This window comes from Centrocercus urophasianus, unplaced genomic scaffold, assembly GCF_019232065.1.
Source record: "Centrocercus urophasianus isolate 14NV4802_14NV808 unplaced genomic scaffold, USGS_Curo_1.0 seq_51, whole genome shotgun sequence".
In the NCBI taxonomy this organism is placed as follows: Eukaryota; Metazoa; Chordata; class Aves; order Galliformes; family Phasianidae; genus Centrocercus; species Centrocercus urophasianus.
Genome location: NW_024885100.1, coordinates 1364172 through 1387512, shown reverse-complemented (window position 1 = coordinate 1387512; position 23341 = coordinate 1364172). Strand labels below are relative to the sequence as shown.

The 23341-nt window shown below is 47.3% G+C and overlaps 2 protein-coding genes across 8 annotated transcripts in view; one reads left to right on the top strand and one right to left on the bottom strand.

Moving 5' to 3' along the window:
* Positions 1–410, bottom strand: part of LYRM1 (LYR motif containing 1) — a 14020-nt gene extending 13610 nt beyond the window's left edge. Inside the window, exon 1 of one of the 3 annotated variants that reach the window (XM_042835360.1) lies at positions 266–410. The gene's annotated coding sequence lies outside the window, so the exon portion shown is untranslated. The remainder of the gene's footprint in view (positions 1–265) is intronic. The other 2 variants (XM_042835361.1, XM_042835359.1) reach the window with 2 other exon arrangements.
* A 32-nt stretch (positions 411–442) lies between these two features.
* Positions 443–22908, top strand: DCUN1D3 (defective in cullin neddylation 1 domain containing 3). 5 transcript variants are annotated; one of them, XM_042835355.1, is made up of 4 exons: positions 443–498; positions 10719–10795; positions 14039–14570; positions 16454–22908. In XM_042835355.1, exons 3-4 carry the CDS (start codon positions 14143–14145, stop codon positions 16935–16937), a joined length of 912 nt encoding a protein of 303 aa, XP_042691289.1. In that variant the 5' UTR covers positions 443–498; positions 10719–10795; positions 14039–14142; the 3' UTR covers positions 16938–22908. The 5 variants fall into 5 exon arrangements, with proteins under 5 accessions (XP_042691289.1, XP_042691291.1, XP_042691288.1 ...); XM_042835354.1 differs by lacking the exon at positions 443–498 and adding an exon at positions 923–1240; XM_042835356.1 differs by lacking the exon at positions 443–498 and adding an exon at positions 8408–10278.
* Positions 22909–23341: the final 433 nt, after the last annotated feature.

Here is a 23341-nt window from a genome sequence, read left to right as displayed (position 1 = left end):
GCCCCGAGCACCGCCGGCGCCGCGGCCACCACAAGGGGCCGGGCCCTGCCCTGTCCTGTCCTGCCGAGCCGCCAGGCCGCATAGGGGCGCTGCAGGCACGGGTGCCGCTCTGCCCCCTGGCGGCCGGGGCGGCCTTGCCCCGCACTTGGCGGAACCAGCCCCAGCCCCAATGCCCGCCCTCCCGCCTCTCCCTCCCTCCCTCCCTCCCTCCCTTCCCTCCCTCCGCCTCACCCCCGGAGTCCACTCGCTCGCTCTCAGTACCCACTTTACTTTCTAGCAGAAGCTCCTCCAGGCTGCACTCTCCGCCCTCGCGCCGTGGCTCGGCTTGGCTCCCCTCTCCTCTCGTCTCGTCTCTCCCGCCGCGCCGGGCGCGGTCGGCGGAGCCCCAACCTCCACCATGAGCACGGCGCCGGGCGCGCTGTATGACGTCACGGCGCCAGCTGACCGCTCGCCCCCGGAAGTGATGCGGGGCTCCGCAGGCTGGCCGGGATCGCGGCGGTGAGTGACCGGCGGCGCGGCTCTGCCCTGCGGGGACGCGGCGGGACCCGCGCTCTGCCCCTCGGCGGCCCTTCGGCCGTCGCCGCCGCCCCCTGACGGCGGGGCGTCTCTCGTTTGCGCGGGCGGCGGCCGCCGCCGGGCCCGGCCGGGAGCCACAGCCTCGCCCGGAGCTGCCGCGCGGGCGGTCCTTGCGGAGCCGCGGAGCCTCGGGGCGAGCCGGGGGCTCGAGCGGGGCCGGGCGGGGCCGAGCCACCGGCGGGGGCTGCCGCGTTCCGTCCGAGCCGCCCTCGGTAGCGGCCCCGGGCCGGGCAACGCGGCCGCCTCGCTCGGGAGGTTTCCGCGGTCCGGGCCCCAGCGCTGGAGGTGAGCCGCGGAGTTCTCGGGGGCAAAGCGGAGCTCCAGGAAGGCGTGCGGTGCTTGGCCTGGAAGGCAGGCAGTTCTCTGCTGTCTGAACACACCGCCTTTGTAGAGCGGTTCCTCTCTCCGTTCGCCTTTCGGTGCAGCTATGAGCTCCTTACCGGGCCGTGCCTGCTGCGCTGCCCCGGCGGCTCATGGGCCTGCAGCTGGGCGGTCCGCACTGCTGGGGAGCGCTGCTGAGAAGTACAAACCGTTCCTGTCGGTGCTGGAAAGAGCTGTTTGTTTCTGATCTTTTAAACAGTTAATGCTGCCGATGTGCCATCCTTCAAAATGTTTCACTGATAACTGGAGCCCAAGTACTTATGTACAGCATTAATCCACAGCTGTAAGTTCACTTCAAACGATACCATCCATAGTATAATTAGAGGGGAAAGCAGGTGAAGCACTCGAAGAGCTGAGCTGTAGACCCAAAGCACAGAACGGGCCGGTGGATCCTGAAATATCTGTCAGGCCTCTGTGTTGGGCAGCAGTCCTTGTGTGCTGTTTCCTTCTTGGGGGAGCCATTAGTCAGAAGGCATCTCTTGTAAGCACACTCTGATTGTTGGCCTGGGAGCCTCTTCATTTAACAGTTGATGTGAGACTGAGATCTTAGTGTTTTGTTGGGCTAGCAATGGAGAGAGGGAACATCCGAGGGCTGCTGTTCTTTAAGTGCATCTGCACTCTGCTTTGTTTTTTCCTGCTCTGAGGAGCTCCTCTGAAGGAGGAATGGTTCTGTGTGAGAGTGGAGAGGTCTGGCTTCGCCTTCTTGTCAATTCCAGGGTTTGTCTTAAATCTTACGCCTCCCCTGCACATGTGCTAATGGTGTGTGGGAAGGCCTTACAGCCCTTTATGTGGAAGGCGACATACAACCTGAAGCAAAGACTTTCTGCACATCAGCAGGAAAAGGAGAACTTGTGATCTGCATGGAATTAGTTCAAGTTAGCAGAACTGGCATTACAAATTTGCTGCAAGCATCTTCTCTTGCAAGGATTCCTGAAATTCTGATCATTTTCTAAAATCAAGTTCTATGCAGGCACAAGTTAGATCTTTAAATAATTTGACAAAACTGTTAATGGCAGAGTACGCAGCTCAGTGTGATGCTTTGAAACTGCTTTCCTCTTGAGACTGATAACCTGTGGTATGATCCATTGTCTGCTGAGTTAGGTGCCTTCCTTGCCTGCTCTCTTACTTTGTTTTGGAGTTGCCCATTGCCATATTCATAGACAATTTTGCTTCACTTGTTCTTATTGACCTTGGAAATTCATTCATAATTATATCTTTTAACTTGCATGGATAACACAATAGGAGAGGATGGTCAGATGAACTGAAATGCTGATTTTTGAGGCAAAACCCAGAACAGCTCTTTTGAAAGTCATTAGTTAAAATTAGTTAAAGAGGTATGTACTGAGGAAGAGAAGCCACCAGTCCGTTTGACTGACTTCTAAGACAGAGGGGTTTGTTGTGATGGAATTGCATGTGGATGAGGGTGAGGCTCCATCCCACTGATTTCTTTGCTTCTACATTAAGATAGGGGAGAAAATCCTATATCGTGTGTGCATGTGTACTGGGGCAGGGCAAAGTAAAGCGGGGAAAAATGGCAGTGGAAGAACAGGGAATGGCCATGACTATTCTAAACCTTCAGACCTTGTAAACTTACATTTATTCACACCAGAAAATGATGTGTGCCTGTGAGTCTGTGTTGAGTACCCCAGTACTGCTCAGAATGCTGATGTAGAGCCTTGGGGCACTGCAAAAATGTTTGGGGCTTTGGCTGTTTGTGAAAAGTTGGAAGATGCAGAACCAGGGTCTTTGTCCCATCAGGCACACTGGTCTGTAGAAATAAAGGTAACAGGAAAGCTTGTTGGAGTAAGAAGGAATTGTAAAATTAAAGGTATGTGATGTTAGAAAAATAGTACTTTCTATTGTGCTCATCCTTAAAAATAAAAGAGGAGCTGAAGATTTCTAGCCAGTATTTTGGGAGACTGGAAGCTCAATCTGTAATGCTCAAGGGACTTGCTAGGCATGAGATAAGAGCAGACCCTTATCCCCTCCGTGGGGATTCCCTGGCTGGGCTCCTCCGCTCCAGCTCTTTCTCCCTGGGGGTCTGTGTCTTGTCTCACCGGTTAGCTCACTGTCTTCCTTTCCTTACCAGCCCCTGTTTGGTAGGCTTTGTCTTCTGGTTACTGGACATCTCATAATTCCTTTTCTCTTTCCCCTCCCTCCTTCTGAAAATACTAGGTTAATTGGCTCTAGTGTTTTGCAGGCTATCTGCCTGGGTGACACAGAATAATTGTATCCCTGACTCTAACTTAGTCAGTAGTAATGACGAAGTAACTAGACTGGAAACAATGGTAATTTTGTGGCAACTTGCCTTCTGGCCTCCTGCAATAAACCCTATATAACACTGCTGGACTGCCCATGCCAGTATTGTTATTGTTATGATACCGTGGGATGTCTCAGACGTGTTGTTTGAGACACCCAGCCTCTCCTGCATTACTTGTTAACTGCAGTTTGAGTCGGGTAATTGCTGACCTGGGCTGCAGCCTTTCAGAGAGTGAGAGGGAGACCCCAGACTTGGAGATGTGCTCGTGTTGTTTGCTTCCACCTCATCTTCACCTTTTCTCATGACATCCAGAGATTGTCCCTGTCACCAGGAGCTTGGCTGTGATGGTTCTATGTTCTGCTCTCTGTTGTAACCAGACCAGAAGAAATACTGGGGGAAAAAGGTCAGTCAAGGCTGCTTGCCTAGCAGTTAGCTTGAGAACCAACCCTTTTGGAGTCGGTAGGTCTGCGTTTTATCTGTCCTGGAGGACAGTGCTCCTGTCAACTGATGTGTTATTGAAGTGGAAGCAGGAGGTTGGTGGGTCAGGGGCTGCTTAGTTGTTTGTATTAAAGAGCTCTTTTGTAGAGGTTGTAATAGTGTAGGCAAACAAAGACAGGAGTGCTGAAGAGAGTAAGCTGAGATGATCTTCTGGTGTCTCGGAAGGAAAGTTAGAAATGCGGTTCTGTCTGGGACATCTGCTTTGTGAAAAACAAAACTTAGAAAAATGTGAGACTGCTAATACTGACCTTCTGTTGCAGATCTTTATTGCCAGAAAGCCAGGCTGCTGAAGACAGTGTGACAATTTGTTGTCTCACTTCTCCTTTTTAGTAACCGTGTTCTTTAAAAAAAACAAAACAATTCAAAGGATTTTTGTGCTCTTGAAAAATACCGCTCTTATTTCTGCATCCAAGTAGTAGCAGACTGTGGCAAATTGTCAGCTCTTACTCTAATTTTTTTCCTAGCGTAATATGAGTTCTCCTTTTTGCAGTTTTGAAACACTTATTGCTTCAGTGTTAGCCTTTTGTTTGGAAAATTAAGAGGGAGACAAATCATCCTAGCACCAAATGGATATGGGGGGCATGTGTAGCTGAGTGAAGCTTAGGCCTGTAAATCTAGATGTCCCAGAACTTGGCCATGTGCTGGTTATTCAATATTTTCATTACAAGTGGGTCTATATGGAGATCCTCAAATACTCTGCATTAGCGCTCAAATGGGTGGTCCAGAAATGCTACGGGTCTGATACACAACGCATACTGCCTGTTAGGGAGTTAGGGAGTGTACATGTTGTGAGACACAGGGACAGATACCCACACAACTTACCAGGTTTCTGAAACAAACAGCAAGTGAGTGAAATCAAGGATAGGTGAAAATTCATCTACAAAGCATGGTGGCTGAAGCTGCCACCAGGCTGGCAAGGGGGAGCTGATGCTCTGTGTTATAACTGGTAATGTAAGTCAGAGGGCTCAGAGGGTCTGCTTAGATGTTCTTGCTGCAGTTAGCATCTGCACACTGTGTAAAGAACTGGTGCTGTGCACTGTGATGGGCAACTCATTAGAGAGAGCTGAGGTCTCTGCAGGTGACTTTGTGTATCTTCTGCTTCAAAAATGGCAGTCAGAGTTTTAAAAATCCAAGTGCAGGCTCTTAAAATGCTATAAGGTTTCTGTTTGCTTTTAAGCCTTTCCACTTTGTACAATGCCTTGTACATAACTTGGTGTTTATTCCAATATTTACATGGCTGGGTGCTCCTGCAGTTCCTGCACAGCTGCATGAAGCAAGTGATTAGGTCGGCTGGCAGACTTCACTGAGATGGGTGGCAGAGCCTCTTGTGAGCATCTGATGCCACAGGTGATGTCAGGAGGCAGTCTGGCTCCCGCCCCATGCTGCTGGGTGCTGCTGGGCACCTGCGTGGTGCTATTGGCTGATCCGAGCTGTGCTGGAGGTGGTACACCACTAACCAGAGCTGCTGCGAGGGCTTTCTGGTTTTGCGGGATTAGTGTAGCTTTCTGAATTGCTGGGAGCAGGGAGAAATATGGAGTTATGAACTTGTTACCTCAGTTTTAAGCATAACTAATTGGCACAGAAATCACTGACAATCCACTTTAATCCTGTTCTGCTGTACAGAAGCAATGGAAGTACCTCCATTTCTTCTGGGTGAAATCTGCTAGTCAAACTCAGAGCACTGCAAAATCCACACACACCCGGCCCGGTCTGTAGACCGAGGCTGTTTTTCTGAGTCACTCTGGTTTGGCTGTAGGATAGTTGCGGATTTCTGTACTTTATGGAGTTGCCTGAGACAAATTAAGGTACGTATTTGCAGCGCAGCACTCAAATGCTCAGAGCCTGGTGTGTCTGTGTCAGGCATCTGAGAATCGTGGTTTCTGCAGGTATTCTGATCGGCACGTTTGCTGAAGTGGTGTGAAACAGTTGTGTCTCAGCATATAGAGTAGCTCTGCCCCTGGCATATACTGCTTTTGTTGTGAATAGCACATACTGAAGTGCTGGAGATCTATTATGTTGTGCAAAAGTTACAGTGAACCCTGGAAAAGTGATGAAGGAATTGATTATACATCTTGCATGTGAAGGGGAGAGGGGAAAGGCTGACAGCTGTAACGAGATGGAGATGAGCTGCGTGGTGACTGAGTCTTTATTTCATAAAACTGGTGGATTCAAACACACCCAGGGTTTGAGTGTTGAAGTGTGTACTGGATGAGAAATGGCTTTGAATCCAGCCTGGTTCTGGGTTCAGCTTTACTGAAATTGATGGTGTCATCTAGAATGGCTGCATCCTCTGTCTGTCATATTTCCCCTCTGTTTTGCTTGTAGCGTAAACAAATTTCTCAAAGCAAGTACTTTTGCTCTGTCAATTAGTTCATTAACTTATTTATGTTACAGAACCACCAGAAGATACCTTTCTACCATTGTGCATTAGTTAGCTAACCAGACTTGGGTTTATCCTGTGAAAATACAATCATCCTAGCAAATCTTTCTATCCACCTAATAAATTAGGATGAAGCACATATTGGGAAAAGATTTAAAGCTTCTTGATGGGGCTGAGTATGTAGGGTATTGCGTGGTTAGAGAATGCAAAATAGAGGGAGGGATTCAGGCGTGATGTGCTGGAAAAGCTGTTTAAACAATGTGCCTTCTGTGAGCAGAAGTCACGGTGCTCAGGGATAGGCTTTGCCCCAGGTGGGGTTGGGCACAGTCCCAGTGCTGGAGCTCATGGGAGGCCACTTTCAGCCATAGCGTTTGGGTGGTGCTGTGTGGGGCTGGGGCTCAGTGATCCCCGTGAGTGCCCTCCAGCTCAGGACATTGTGTGACTGTGTGATATCACAGAATCCTTAGAGTTAGAGGGGACCTTTAAAGGCCATCTGATCCATCTGCCTGCCATGAGCAGGGACACGCACAGCTCCATCAGGTGCTCTGAGCCCACCCAGCCCCGCCTTGGCTGTCTCCAGCCATGAAGCATCCACCACCCTCACTGTAATAGTGAGGGCCTCACCACCCTCACTGTAACAGACTTCTTCCTTATGTCCAACCTAAACCTCCCTGTTGAAGTTTGAAGCCATTTCCCTTGCTCTGTCACCACAGACCCTGCTGAAGAGGGGTCCCCTTCTCTCCTCTTGCTCCCCTTTAGACACTGAAGGCCATTCTCAGGTCTCCTCAGAGCCTTCTCTTCTCCACCTGCACAGCCCCAACTCTTTCAGCCTGTAGGTGCTTCAGTCGTAGGTGAGGTGTTTTATTCCTTGGAGCATTTTTGTGGATCTCCTCTGGACGTGCTTCAACAACTCCTTGTCTCTCCTGTACTGAGTACTCTCCCTATCTGGGTGCAGTGCTCCAGGTGAGGCCTCACAGTGCAGAGCAGAGGGGCAGGAGCACCTCCCTTGACCTGCTGGCCATGCTGCTTTGGATGCAGCCCAGGACACGGTTGGCTTTCTGGACTGTGAGGGCACATTGCTGGCTCATGTCTTGCTGCCATCCATCAATACATCCAGATCCTTTTCAGCAGGGCTGTGCTCTATCCTGTCATTCCCCAGCTTGTGTTGGTAGTGGATGTTGCCTCGACCCACGTGCAGACCCTGCACTTAGCTTTGAACCTCATGAGGTTCACCTGGGCCCACTGCTCAGCCTGTCTGAGTCCCTCTGGATGGCGTGGGCCCCCCCCCCCCCGGTGTGTCAACCACAGCCCTGTGAGACACTGTGACCGCTCTGGTTTGGTTCCTGGCACTCAGAGCTGGCCCTTGACCTGCTGCCAGGTGTCAGTCAACCTATCTGGTCCTGCACTGCCCACCTGCATGCCTTGCTTCCACTCCGAGGCAGATGTATTTTGTTGAGGCAAACTGTGTCCTAGTTGTTTGGGTTCCTTGAATATTGCAGTTTGATTCCAAAAAGTAAGGCTAACCAGAATGTTTTGTTATCCTGATGTGAAACAGGTCAGCAGAGTTCCCATTCTTCTTTTCATTGGTCATGAGCTGACTCTAGTTCACTGAAAAATGTTGAAGCAGGAAACCTGACAAACTTGCAGTTCACTGTTAACCAATTACAGCAGAGCTTTCTTGCTTTTACACTGCATCTAAGTAATGAAGAAGTAATTCTGCATGAATGCATATCTTCAGTAGAGATGTGGAGCTGTGCTGCAGCCCCCACTAGTGTGTACTTGTTTAGGACTGTGCGAGCTGTTCTCTGAGCTGGGGAGAACCCACAGCATTTCTGCGGTGTTCCAGAGAGCCCAAGCCACAGTGGGCAGGCAGACACGGATGCAAAAAACACAAGGGAGTAGATCAGGGTCCCAACAATCCTGAGGTGTGCTTCTTTTGCTCCCTTATTTTCCCCAGGGACTGCCATCTGGGTTCACTAACGAACACTGGGGTCTGCTCAGAGCAGCTGCAGTCTGAAGCTCCTGGTGTCACCAGGGAGGTGCTTTGCATTGTGGTGTCCAGCTGTGCCTCTTCGTTGTGCCCCAAAGTCTGAGTTAAAACCCTTGCCCTGGAGAGCTGGACTCTTGCTTTCAACTTGGAATGCATGCTGGCTGCCAGTGTGTGATATAGTCCACTAGAAACTGAGGTTTGGTGGATCATAGGCTTTTGAAAGAGTCCTTATCTGTTTGGGGAGCAGTTTGTTGTGTGAAGTTGCCATGCTAATGCTTTTTTTTTTATTTTTTTTTTTTTTTTTTTTTTGAATGGAGACTGCAAGATATTGCCTCTCCACTATTTCCACGGGTTCCTGGGGGAGCAAGGCTGCAGGGCTCCCTGTTCTGCCTCCCCTTTGTTCCCCAAGTGAATGTAAGAACAATTACTTAGCTGAGAGGCAGGCAAAATAAATGAACAGAGAGGTGGCAGCTGTTGAATTTTGTGGAATTTTGGGAAGCTGTGGTCCGATAGAAACCCAGACTGGTGCCTGCACTGCACACGGCAGGAGTGGTGGCACAGGAATGGGGGTCTGTACAGCATGACATGTTGAGAACGCAGTCTGAACAACCCTCTGGGAGGACTGGATCTATGGTATGTAAGGTGAGCTTTGGAGGCAGAGGACGCATGTCTACAGACATGCAGGCTTTTTGGAATATCAGCTTCAAAAATTGTCTAAAAGTGTTTCAGTGAGGGTGCATTTTTGCTCTGTGGGTATATATGACAGTCAAAAGTAGTGCCTGACAGTTCCTGGCTTTCTCAAAGTGTTTTGGATGCCTGCTTCCATGGACTTACATTTTTTAGAATAGCCTTGATCTAATGTATATCGTATTCTTGTTTGCTCAGCACCATCTGTGTAAGGGACTTCTGTTTGAAGAAATCTCGCTTTATCTGGAGAATGGCACATGTGAGAACGTGTTTTATGGCTATCTTTCTACATCCATCCTCTACTTTCTACTGAGAAAACAATGGGACAAGCTAATTTTCCAACTAGATTCCTCACAACCAGGTCTCATGTAAAAAGTAACCATGCAGAAAAGCAGCTTTTGATCTCCTGCCTGCTCCTTAATTGCACTAACGGTGACAATGAGATATTTCAGTGTTTGCACGGTTAAGCAGAGGAGCTGCCACAGCTTTCTTGTTTATTTTTTCTCTACATCAGCTCTGAACAGAAGTGATGACAAGGAGCTGCAGGTGCAGCACTTGCTGTACAAAGCAGACGTGCCTTTGTCTATCCTTATCTTGAAAGAGCTTCTCAGTTATCCTGGTAAAGTTGGGAATTGAAAAGAAATGAGGCTGAGTCAACTTGGCTGAACATGGAAAAACAAACATGAAAAAACAAACATGGAAAAGAATGTGCTAGAGAAGGAAAAAAAAAAGAGAATTAATTTCTAGACCCAGATTATGTACTAGGGAGCAACTGTCTGATATTCACAGATTAAACAGTGGCTTAGCTAACGTGCATTGATAGTGGTAGCACGGAATGACTTAAGCTAGAAGGGGCTGCAGAGATCAGCCGGTTCCAACCCCCGTCCCTCTGCGCAGGGCTGCTCTCTGTGAGCTCTTCTCCCAGTCTGCACACACCTGGCGCTGCCCCGACCCGAGCACAGCACCCCGCACTGCGCCTCGCTCGGCCTCAGCAGGTTCTCGTGTGCCCCTTCTCCAGCCTGTCCAGGTCCCGCTGGGTGCCGCCCTCCCTTCTGCTGTGCCATCGCAAACTGCTGAGGATGCGCTCAACGCCATCCTCCATTGGTGCCAGTGGTTGAAGAGCGCCGCTCCCAAGAGGGACCCTTGGGGGACGTTGCTTGTTGGCCTCCACCCGCACGCAGAGCCACTGAGCGCAGTGCTCTGGCTGTGAGCGCTGACCAGTTCCTTATCACTGAGCAGCACCTTCAGATCCAGCTCTGTTCGACACACAGACGAGGACGTGGCGCAGGACCGTACCGAAGGCCTCGTGTGGATCTGGGCAGGCGACACCAGGTGCCCTTCCTTTGGCCACTGATGCCAGGCTCCGTCGCAGAAGGCCACCGGACGGGTCAGGCGCCATCCTCTCTTGGTGAAGCCGTGCTGGCTGTCTCAGATCCCCGCTCATCCCTTACGTGCCTTGGCATCTCTTCCAGGAGGATCTGCTCCACAGTCTTCCCAGGCACAGAGGTGATGCTCACCAGCCTGTAGTTCCCCAGCTCCTCTTTCCTCCCTCTCTTGCTAATGAGTGATGGTTCCCTTTTTCCAGTCTCTGGGGACCTTGCTTGACAGCCATGACAACCCCATGTTAGTTTTGCCCTGAGGGCCTGAGATGAGGAATTAACTCTCCCCTGCTGAAAGCATTAAATTAGCCAGAAGTCTGTGTTTACTTTTAACAAATATTTGAACTTGTCCATTGTATTCAGTACTTGGTCTGTGCTTTCTATAATAATGCATAGTTAGTTAATGCTACTCAGTAAGTGAAAAAGTGAACCAATTTTATAAAGTCTCTTTTAACAAATGAGTTTGGACTACAGAAGTTTAAGTGCTACTGCACAGTTTAGTGCATTTTATGGTTTTCATTGTCTGTTTGAAATGTAAAGTTTTGTTTCAGCCCTTTTGTTTTACAGTGTTCCATGTGGATCCCAGAGGGCCTGCAGGTGGCTGTGAAAGCCAATGGAATGACTGCCTACATCATAGGAGTGATGTAAGTAGAAGTCTGCTTACAAGGTCGTGGCTGCAGTGTCAGCTGTTGGAACTGCAATTGCTTCTGGTTCAGCAGTTGCAGTGATCCTCTGGTGCCTCCCCTGTGGAGAGCATTGTGTGCCTGTTCAGAGTTGGAAATTGAGGGGGCACCCGTGATGCTGTTCCCTATGACCTGCTATGTTAGAAGTCGTGCCTCCTGCCCACAAAAGATAAATAATGCACTGTGAAATTCCGTACTGTGCTGGTGGCCTCTGTCTAACTGTTTGCAGGAAGCTGAGGCTGGGGTGAGGCTTGGTGAAGCTGGAGCCATTGTTTTTGCCTTGGCTGAAGAACTGCTTCTGGTTTACTGGCTGGGGGAGCTGTGTACCTTTTGATATATGGTGTCTTAAACTTGTTTATGAGGACTTCTTAAACTTTTATTCTTTTCCTATGTCATGGTATTTCCTGCTTTTTAAAATTCACTGTAAATACCTCGTGATGCAACACTTTATTAAACAGAGTAATGCGTGGCTGTATTTTGTTATTCTCTGGACGTAACCAATAATTTCTATTGCTGCAATGTTAGTCATTGGAGGAAAATAGTGGGTGTCTTAGATATCTCCTTTGCATGTTCTATTAACTTCCCCACTACAATTCAGGTGCTTTCAATTGAGCGTGGTGTTCTGTGTGCCAGTTATTGCCCAATCACTCTGTTGTTTACTCCCTTCAACTCTTGGTTTATGTGGGATCTTGTCACTTGAAAACACGAGATAAAAACGCACTGCTTTATAGGACTTGAAAAAAGAAAAACAAAACAAACCATTAACAGGGTCCTTCCAATCTTATGTAGTCTTCCTGTGTTACGTTCTGGGTAATATGGTCTACACATTCTTTGTTCTTAGAGGGTGGCTTTCCTTTAACTGGCTGCAGTCTTCCTGTGTTTCCAGCTGCTTTCTCTCCTCTAGAAGGAAATAGAGATGTCTTGCTAGGCAGTTTCTGTTGTGTGGAAGATGGGCATCATGGTGATTCATATTTACTGTAGGTTGTTACTCAGTGCTTGTCTGAGTAATCAGACTGCTCTGGGAGTACCATATCCTGTAGCACTGAGTGCGTCCAATTGTTAGTCCTGAGTTTTGGTCTTTTACTAGAATAGCAAAACTGGTGATCAGCGTCGTCTCTTCTGTCTCACTGTTAAGTTGTATAACCATCTTACAGTAATTTTGCTATTAAGTACTGATTCTTTTGGGAATTGATGCTTTGCTGCCAGCCCAGAGTAACCTTTGGGTCAGTTACGCAGGACACTTCTTATTTGAAGTTTCCATTCCAACTAGGAGAAATATACCCATACCTCCTTTTCTCCCTTCTCTGTCACTGACATGACTTAGGTGTGACATTTGCTTTGCTCTCCAGTTGAATAAGTAGCTCTGGCCACTGATCTGGGAACGCTTTCCTTATACTCACTGAGCATGGAGGTCAGCGCAGCTCCTTACGCTGCAACCAAACCCTTCCTCCATCCTCCATTAAGGAAAGCTCTGAATTCTTGCTTGTTTCCTTCTGAGGCTCTGGCTGCCATCATGGTTTGATGCTGAGTGATGTGGGAAGTGGAGGCAAGTAGTACATGAGGCGGATTGAGCACAGCTCAAGCATTCTATAAAGGAGCAGCTGAGAGCATGACTTGTCTCTTAGAAAACCAGTTGCACTGAGTAAATGCCAGTGGATGCAGTGCAGTTTATTATTATTTGTAGGAGGAAAATGAAGGGCGTGAGTGCTAAATTGTTTGTAAGAAATCACTGGAAGAGTAAGAATTGGACTTGGCATTTGAATTCTGATGAATGTAAAGAACAGAAGAAAGGCTGATATCTGGGAGTTCATGTGGAGTTTTGCTGTGGAGCAGCAAATTACACTGTCTGGTAATATCCTGAGAAAAGGAGTGGGGCAGACTGGAGAAGGCAGCGTTCCCTGAGTTTGTGGCAGCTCTGCAATTCATAGCTGTGAGCTGCTGAGGACCCATGAAATTCCTACAAATGATTTATGTGGAGATGCATATCTTAGTGAATCATTTGAGGTACAACTGAAGAAGAAATTATTCTTGAGTATGTTAGATTGCATTTCCCTTGCATATAGAAATCATGTCGTGGAGTTCCATCTTCAAAGCAATTTTAGGAGTTTGTTCCTCCTGCTATAATAATAATAAAAAATTACACCAATTCTGAGTGATGAATTGAAGAATTGTTAAGGCTCGTTTTGTCAGTGTGGATGGAATCCCAAGTGCTGCCTGCCCACAGAGCTGCAGCTGCACTGTTTGCCCCATGCAGGCACAGTGGTGGGAAGGATGTGTGTTCACAACTGCAGCGTGTGCTGCTGCTCTGACGTGGCTCCCAGCTTATAGCAGGAGGTTCCCTTTCTCCAGAGAAAGAGCACGGGAGGATGGCATGACATCTGTTTGCTTTCTTCATGTGTACTTCTCATCTCTTCTCATACTTGTTCTGTAAGCTGGAAGCAGTAACCAGAGCTATGAAGCAAACCCCATTTGTGTCTGAGGCTCCAACATGGAAGGAGGATTATGATGAGCAAATGCTTTCTGGTGATGCTCTAAGAAACAGACATGGTGGTGCTGGCAGGGCAGTGCCAGGCTGTCTGGTTACTTTTTATGGCATCATTTAAGATCTCTTCTCTGGGGGTGAAAAGTCCCTTCCAAGTATGGAACACATTAGCATTGGGGTTATGAAAATGAAATACAAGGAAATTGTTTTGGCGTTTTAATTTTTATTTTACCAACTGAAATGGGATTACTGCTACTTCTGTGTGCCTGGTCTGGGTCAGGTTTCCTTGTTGCTGGCCCTCCCTTACCTCCACCCAGTGTTTTGTTTCACTGTTTTGCGCTCTGTAATTAAAACGTGGGCAGACTTTAAAAACAAAACAAAACAAAAAAACATTTCCTTAAAAATATTTCTGGGTTAGAGTAGTCTGTCACGATGAAATCCGCACATGAATCAACCTCTTTGTAACCTATGTTGCCATAAAAATTTTAGGAATTTCCTTTATTAGGACCTGTTAATATACAGCAGCAACTGAGCGAGGTGAAGCAGCCTGGAATCGCACAAAGTTTCCAGCATACACTGACTTTCTGCACACTATTCCTTTTCAGCAAGCGAAACGGAAGTATCCTGAAGCCTGTCTCCTTCCGGTGAATGTTATCCCACGTGTAATGCTTGCAATGCTCTTTGTGGAGAAGCAGCTCTTTCACTCTGAAACTGTTTTCCAGGTTGGCAGACGGCCGCCAGCGGCATGGTGCGATGTGCTGAGGGGCGGCCGCGGGGCTGTGGCACGGCGAGGAGCTTCTCTGAATGAAGCCAGGCTCCCTGCACCATGGGCCAGTGTGTCACCAAGTGCAAGAATCCTTCGTCTACCCTCGGCAGCAAAAATGGGGAAAGGGAAACGGGCAGCAAGTCGCATAGCAAGAGAAGTGCTGTCCACAAAGATGAGCAGGCTTCAGCGTGTGGGAAGTCCTCGGGAGACGTACTTGTGAACGGGACAAAGAAAGCGGATGCTGCTCTGGAGTCCGGTCCTTCGGTATTTTCTGGGGATACAAAGAAAGACTCCGTCTCCAGCGCGGAAGAATCGTCCCTCCAAAGGATTGGAGAGTTATTTAGGAGATACAAGGATGAACGGGAAGATGCCATACTGGAGGAAGGAATGGAACGATTTTGCAATGACCTCTGTGTTGATCCCACTGAATTTAAAGTGCTAGTTCTGGCTTGGAAATTCCAGGCTGCTACTATGTGCAAATTTACAAGGTTAGTTCCTGCAGAATTTTAATTATTTTCATATGTTAAACTGTGTCCTATCATCTGTATCAGAGAGACAGCCTCATTAACTTCATGTAGGTATTTCTTCTAACAGTTGTGCTTCGGTGCAGTTCATTCCTGTGGCTGCAGAAGGTAAGCTTTGCATTGTCCTCTCCTGCTCACTCACATTAGGCTTCAGAACTGAAAATGTTTCTGGACATCACACTACTAATGATGAACAACATGGAGATGTTCTATAGACATTGGTTTGTTCTTGACTAACAAAACCAGTTTTTCTGTATCAGCACTGTCTTAAAGTTAAGATTTGACAAAGCAAATAACTTTTGCTTAAAAATAATGTGAGAGTCCTTAGTAGTTGCTGTCAACTCTGTTGTTACTTTCTGTCAAAAAGTGTAAAGCAAGCTCGTTGCTAAGAACTGTTTGTGCCCGACTGATGTTACACATAATGTCTTTCTCCAAGACTAGTCCTGTTAAAGCTTAGAGACGTGCTTCCGCAGTGACTGGTGTTGCAGGCTCTGCCTGTCCTGACAAGGCTGTCAGTTAGTGAGCTCATAGCATTTCCAGTGCTGCAGGAAATGACAGAATGGCTGAAACTCACCAGAAACCTACCCAGTCCACCACCAAAAATCCCCAAACCAAAACACCCTCCCCACACACTGAGTTCCCTACCAGTGTCCAGGTAAGAGCAAGCAGAGAGCTTTTATTGGAGTTTTTGGTCAGTTGAGATTGATTTGAGTAATTGTAACTATTTTTACTCAGCTTATAACATTTAAAATTACTTTGGTGTTCTGAGCCTTCAGCCAAGCCTCTGCTGTGCACTGAACACTGACAGCTTCCCCTGCCTCTGCAGCAGCCGTGTGGGTGTGGGAGTGTGCTGAATGCAAACGTGGATTTTCCAGGGGCTGAAGGAGAGCAGGGCTGTGCAGTATGGGAAAGGAGTTGTCGGTGTCTGATTCTGCACAACCAGTTTCACTGGACTGAATTCTGATTCTGCATAATCATTTTAATAATGATTTGATTTTCTGGGAGAGATGCAGATCCAGTGGTGAAAGATTACCTCTGCTCAGCAGTGTGTTCCATGATAGGGGCACAGGGGTGGCTTTGGCCGAAGAAGGGAAGGCAGTCTTCTGATCTCCTGCACTCTGCGCTCTTCTGTCTTCCCTCCACCCAATTCCACATCACAGTCTGTGGCGTGGTTGATACCAGCTGGTTGCTACACTGCAACACTTGCTCCTGATCATGAAACAAATCACAGTTAGCTACCTGTCCTCGTGGCAGGTCGTTGGTGTGCTTCCTGGAGCCCTGCTTTGAGCAGTGTCTGTGTGTTGCATTGTAGCCTGCGCCATGTGGTGTGGGGCACTCTGCTCGTGCCCTTGCTGACCATCACAGCTGGCACCGCTCTGCCTTTCAGTCTGGAAGAGCAGCGACACGTTGAAGGAAGGCCACCGCTCAATGGCTCCTCCTCGAGAGCAGCTTGTCCAGAGCATGGGCCCTCAGGCACAGGCAGTATCACATGGAGCTGCTCTGTATGTGGTGTCGTGGAGCAGCTGTGGTATTTTCCAGTGTGTTCAGCACTTCTCCTGTGGCTGATGTGGTTTGCTCTGTGTTGGTGAAAGGCTTGGGCTATGGGAGTACCGTGTATTGGGAAGGCCGTACTGCAGAGCTTTTCGGGTGCTTGCAGCGCCCCAGCTGGTCTGGCGTGTGTGCTGTGGGGGGGTTCCCCAGCCAGGAGGAACCTGGGTCAACGTCTTACCCAGAGCTCGGGGCTGGGGGCATCCACATGCTGCTGAGATCGCTCACTCTGACCTACTGAGGGAAGTGCTCGGTGCATGAGAAGTGTTCACACTAATTTTTCTTCTCTCGCTTAATAGGAAGGAGTTTTTTGAAGGCTGTAAAGCAATAAACGCAGACAGCATCGATGGCATTTGTGCACGGTTTCCCAGCCTCTTACACGAAGCCAAGCAGGAAGATAAATTCAAGGATCTCTACCGCTTCACCTTTCAGTTCGGCCTGGACTCTGAGGAAGGACAGAGGTCGCTGCATCGGGAAATAGCCATTGCCCTTTGGAAATTAGTCTTCACTCAAAACAAACCCCCCATTTTGGACCAGTGGTTGCACTTCCTAGTAGAGAACCCCTCAGGAATCAAGGGAATCTCCCGGGACACATGGAACATGTTTCTAAATTTTACTCAGGTGATCGGACCAGACCTTAGCAACTACAGCGAAGACGAGGCCTGGCCGAGTCTCTTTGATACCTTTGTGGAGTGGGAAATGGAGCGGAGGAAAAAGGAGGAAGAAACCAAATGTATTACATCTTCGGACACAGAGGGTCTGTGTGCAGAAGAACAGACTTAACAGCATTTAAGCGGCAGTGATGAAAGCAACCTGTTGCCCTTCATGAGATGTAAACTCTGGATGTTTCTGGAGGTTACCAAGGCTCCAGATTTCTTTTCTACTTTACACCTTTTTCTGCCTTGTATTCGAAAGGGCTCTAAAATGCTGTATCATGTTTTAGGCACTTTCTTAACTTTGGTTATTCCTTTTACTCTTACCCTGAAATATTTGACCCCGGCTACAAGTTAAGCATTTTTGTTAAGACTTCAGATTAGTATAAGTAAGTCTGATATTTCTTGCACAATGTAGATCTTTTTAGTTAGGTTAAATTAACATTGCTAAATTATACAGTGCCAGATTAAGTTTTTCATACTATGTCTGTCAGGGCAGGTCTGTACTGTGCGTAGTGCTGTTTACATTGTTGAAAATTTAGGCTATAATAATTTTAAGGTTTTATACCAAGAATATAGCAGTGTTAACTTGAAATGCATTAATCCCCTCCTAATAAGGCCCTTAAAAAACAACGACAACAAATCCAACAACATAAGCAACAGCTTTTTGTAATACGGCTCATTGCCACTTGAAGCTAACTCCTTGTGACCGAGTCAAATCATTCCTTTTTATTTTCAGTTTCAAACTAAATGTTGGGACTGTTTTTATAAAGTTACTGTACCTGTCAGTCAACTGAGTGGTAGATGAGGATTTGTATCGAAATCTCTGACACAACACGTAATAAAAGAGCAGTGCTACCTCAGTTTTATTGAAAGTGGACTTCTTGGTGGACTTCCATTTTCTTTGGAAGTTTATTTTTGTGGTTACAGGAGAATATTTTTACTTGACTAAAAGAACCAAAGGTTCTGCTTCTTAAATTTCTTAAATATTGACAGAAGCAACACACAAAGCCTGTCTTCAAGGAAAACTGCGGTATAATTCTGCTTTAATTTGTTTGATTTATACCTGAAGCATTATCTTACTTGTCTGGCAAGCACAGTACTTCTATGTGAGGAACCAGTTTTTTTAAAGCTATGCTTAATTGCTAAATTGCAGTTAATGCTCCACACTTTCTGGAGCAACAATATCGGCATCTGATGACAAAGTGAATTCGTAATGTGTTCTTAATGACAACAGTGTAGACGAGTCATTTTTAGACTGATTTGATAATATTTGGAAAGGAGTAAATTTAATATTTTACAATGCCTGTATTGGGACTATTTGCCTGTTGAAATTGTTGTGACTTAAAGGGAATTTTATTAACACTGGTTGAAGCTTTTTTTGGTTATTGATGTTAACTTTTTTAATTGTATTACGCCAACTTTTTTACACGTTTTGGTAAAAAGGGATAATTGCCAAGGCTTCCCATGAAGCCCAGTGTCAAACTCATGAAGCCAATACATGTACATCACACACCTTTTATTTTCAGAGCTGTACTTCAGGATCGTAAAATGGCTTCAGTGAAAAATCGAAAGCAACAAAAACCCTCAAAACTGAACGGTCATCTCTAGCATCTCACAGGTTTTGTGACAGTGTGTAAAAGCCGAACTTTCGGGGGTGAGCTTGTTATTGGGTCTGAGGTGCTGTACAGTGCATGTCTGCTGCTGAGCTAGTGGAGCGTTTGCCTGACTTCTGTGCTGGGCTCTGCTGATGCACAGCCTGCATGGCAGCTTGGGGCAGAATTCATACATCACTTACAATCCCTGGCTGTCTAAAACTGCTTAAAAACAAGCCCACGATGACTGATGGCATCTCCTCCTGTAACAGGAGGGTTTGGTCTGTGCTGCTTTGGCAAGCTCCTCTTGGGAGAGTGAAGCAGTGGGGAACAAATAGAGGCGTAGCTAAGCCTGTCCCTGGGCAGGAGGGGCCCTGCTCAGGGCGTTACAGGCAAATCTGCCCCAAAGGTGCCCTGCTGCTCTCATCTTCCATGCTGCCCTAACAGCACTGGCACATTTTGGCAGCAAAACTGTATTTTTGTTTGCTGAGCAAAGCAGGCATTTATGCTGTTAGAGTGGAATCGTTGAGACTTCTGCTGGTGCTCTTCTTTAAGCAAGAGAAAAGAGCTCTCCAGCAGAGGCCGCTTTGCTAGAGAAAGCCCCAGATGGAGGCCTGAGCTCATAGCAGATGAAGGCTATATGAAGTTTGGGACACTCGTTCAGCTGCTCAGTGCTCTCTTCATCGCTTCATTTGTTCCTAAAGGTAGTTCTAAAGTGTTCGGTGCATAAAAGCTGTGTTCACCCAGTGCAGGGTGCATCTGTGCACATACAGAGCTGGAGCAGTGACTGCTGCTTGTCTGCACAGTGAACTGCAGCAGCTCGAAAAGGGGGGGATTAGAGAGCTTTGTGGAACACATTTATCTGGTGGTGCGGAACATGGATTGCAGTAAGAAAATAAATTTGTAGTACATCAAGGCTTAGCCATTTCAGTGCATCAGACACAAGACAGCTTCTTTCTTTAGACAGCAGCATTGAGCATGCTGGAAGGAACAATATTTTCTCTGGGAGGCAGGCATGCAGCTGTCAGTGAATTCTGTCCTGTGCTTTCAGCGCACAAGGAAAACTGCCCACAGGTGGGCTTGGCAGAGTGCTGTTGGTTTCAGTCTGGCTTTGGTGCTTACGGGGCAGTTACAGGGTGCAAGCCAGACCTGTGTCTGCTGTAAATTCCTGCAGCAGGAGCTGTGGTTATGGGGCAGCTCTTCTATAGCAGTGCTGGTACTTGGTGCTCCTACCCCCAGCAGCACTGCCTTTCTGTGCCACTAGAGTGCTGCTTCAGATGCACTTCTGCAAAGTCTGCAGCAATATTGGGGCCTCTGAAAATGTGCTTGCCTAGTGGTTAAACTGTGAGTGCTTGTGGAAGAGGTGCAGTGCTTTCCATTCTCCATATAATCTGTCTTCAATGGCCACAGGACTGGATCGAGCAGTGATGCAGATCAAGTGGCCAAAACCATTGGATCTGTTTAGTTTTTTTTCTTAGAGTATGCATTAGAAATCTTAATGCATGAAGTGAATCTGCTGCAGCTTGGGATAACTACAGATAACTATACAGATCATTGTAGGAATTTACTGGGAATGTGATCTGTGGCATTTTATTGCCTTCGCTTATACACAAAGAAGTGCAACTTGTGCACTGGGCACTGTGCAGTGTTACTGCTGTGCCTTGGCAGCTTGGCTCAGTGGTGCCAGCTTCTCCTGCGGGTGTGATTTTGGGTCAAAGACTGTCAGTGGATTGATTCAAGTGCAGATTTGAAAGATTTCACCCAGAGTTGGCCATCAAACTTGATGAGTAACTTAATGGAAACTGAATGTGGAGCTGTGTGTTTATTTGCTGCTGGTGCTATTCTGTGTGGAGAATTACAGCCTTGTATTACTGTGCAATGGTACGGAGAGAACCCGAGGGAAAAGAGATGAGTGTGGCAGGTGGCATGGGACCTGCTGGGGTACGGGCTGCTGCAGGCTATGGGTTTGTCCCAACTGTTGCTGTGGCCATCAGAGCCCTGAGGCCCCCTGAGGTCCTGTCTCACCTTCTGCTTCTGTGCACCCGCTGCTGACATGAGCATCTTCCTTATGGTTCTAAGCCTTGTTTCCAAAAAATAACCCCAAACAAACAAGCAGAATTGAACACCATGTGGTTACTGTCTGCCTCGGATCTGACTCAGTGTGCTGGCTGAGGCTGTGCCGTTCCTACTCACTGTAAGAGAACAGGCACTGTGGAGGTCTGGGTCTTGCAGCCCTGTGTTCTGCGACGTGGCCCTTGTGGCAGGAATCAGTTGGGCGCCTGACTCTTTGAGCTCCCTCTGCTTGAAACGTGTGCGTGTGAACTTCCCCTTTCATACTGAAAAGGAAGATGCTTAGCCTGAAACTGAAAACTCTTCAGTGTTTAATATACAGCAAAACACAAACTTTGAAGGCTTTTGTTTTTTTTTCAAACAAGTAGTAAAAGATAAGTGTGCTTATTTCTGTTGTGTGTAGAGACACTGGTGTTAATTTTTTTTCTCTGGATTATCAAAGATTGTATCTTTGGTTTATATCTTCAGTTAAAGTGAAATACATGAGATTGTAAGAAGGAAGGTCATAATTCCTTCACCATGAAGTACGTAGGTATCTCTACCTCTTGTCAGACTTGAGTAGTTCAAGTTGATCATCCTCTCCCAGGCTATGATGCCTGGATAAGTAATGTACACTTTTTAATTGACCCATGTTAAGTGTTACCTATTTACCATACTTCTTGGTATCCTGCTTTTGGTCTGCATGCAGTCTTCCCTTTGGAATGGAGCAAAGCCAAGCTGGTAAGGGACATGTGAGTCCTGCAGGGAGTGAGTTCCAGAGCGCAGCGGTGAGTGGAGCTGCTCCCGACTAGCTCAGGGCCTTTCAGCATCGCACCTTGTCTTTCCACTTCAGGCCACAATGAATGGGAGATGGAGCAGCTGCTCCCCAAGAAGGGACCGTCTGGCCCTTTCATTTGCTCTTGAAAAGCATCAGGAACCCACCTGATGCAGTGCTATGAGTGTATTTCTTACATGTTCCGTACTTTGTTCCATCTTGAGCTGTGCAACAAAAAGTGAAGGCTGTGAAAGGGCTGCACAGCTGCTGCTTCCTCCCTGTGCTCGGCGTCTGCTCAGGATGAATGCCTTATGCTTAAAGCAGAGCTGAGAGTGCTCAAGCACGCTGGAGATGCTGGGAGGTTCTCCTTTTCTGTTCTTAGAAAGCTTCTATCTTTGCATAATTGCATCCTGAAGATAAAATCTCTTTCTAGATGACATGCATTCTACACGAAGAAAAAACACATTTGTCTGCAATGCTCTTGCTTCTTGCTTGCAGATTCTCCTTGGGCTGTGGGTTGGCTGCGGCTGGGGCAGCAAGCTTGAATGTTGCCAATGGAGCTGTCCCTGTGCCTCGGGAGTGGCTCTTTAGTCAAGTTTAGTTATCTTAAAAATATGCATTCTTTCTTATCAGTAAGTTGAAATGGGCCCTCAGAAAGGAAATGGGCCACCGGGAGTGGTGGGAAGGCCTCATGCTGCGAGTTGTCCATTATCTGGAGTTGCAAGAGAGATGGATGGACTGCAGGATGAGGTTCTCACCCTGCACTGCTGGGCTTCATCCCAGCCGACCTGGGGCACAAAGTGAGCCCGTGTTGCTGCAGCTGTATGGAGGGGGAGGGAGCACTGACAGCCAGCCTGGAGATCTGCAGCTTGCAGCACAGACACTTGTTGTGGAGCTCAGCCCTGGCGTGGCCACATCGCCCTGTATAGAAGGAATGTGTTTTGGTAGTGTATACTCCCAGAGAAGTGAATAATTGTAAGAAAACAGTGGAAGCATCACACCTTTGTGCAGCTTTCACTGAACTGTATGTGAACACTGCTAGCTACCAGTCTCCTCAGTAAGCCCTCAAGGGCACTTGGGATCAAATCTACCATTCTCTGTATCTGGAGTAATCCTTGCTTTTTGGACTTACCAGCAGACACCACGTGTTTTCTCCAGTTTTCTCCAGTTTTCTCGCTGCAGGAAATGATGAATGTATTGTTGTGGAGCAGAACCACACTTCCTCCTCCAGCTGGCACCATCATGAGTGCTGCGGAGTTGTAATGCTTGAAAAGGCTACAGTAAATTCCGTTTCATGCTGGATGTCTTTTCGAGGATGTGGCCAAGTGTGAAGCCATGATCTGGAGAAAAAGTGGGAAAAGTTTGAGGTGATGTTTCTATACTGAGTCTTATCTGCTTGGTTGCTTTACAGATACTTCTCTTGTGTTGTCTTGCTCACCGTTATTGTCTGGAACAGAATGGAAACAGCGTCCCACAGAATGTGCAGTCTGAGGCACAGTGCACGTAGGTTGTGATGAGAAGGTTGTTACTTGATAGCAACCCTGAGTGCAATGCTCAGTCCCTTTTGGAAGAAAAGCATTAAGGTTTCTCTTTACTTATAAGCAAAGCATCAGTCTGTCCATTACTGACATCTTGTGGAGTTTGTGCCAGATGTATATTAAATATTTTGGTGCTTTTTCTAATCCAAGTTGCCGTTCATTCACCTGTGAGATTGTTTACTTCTGTATATTGAAGCGTCGACACACCCGCTAAGAAAAACAGAAAAAAAGCCCTGAAACCCCATCACCGCCAAAAAAGTATTGCCTGTAGTCACTCTGTATCCTGAGTACTGTAGCTTTGCAAATGTTCAGAGCTGACGGGTCTCTGTCCGTAAGGTCTGAGGGAGGGGACGGCCAGAGAAACCCAGTCCCTGGGAGAGGGAACTTCCACGTTGCTCTGTGCGTTATGAACAAATGAGTCATTTATCGTGTTTATATAATGACACTTTGGTGTTCACTTTTTTGTGAAGCTTTGTACAAAATGTTTTATTTAAACCTGCAGTCCTTTTTACATTTTCAATTAAAAGGGGAAAAATTAATTATTTTTTCATGACTATAACTAGGACTCTCGATACTT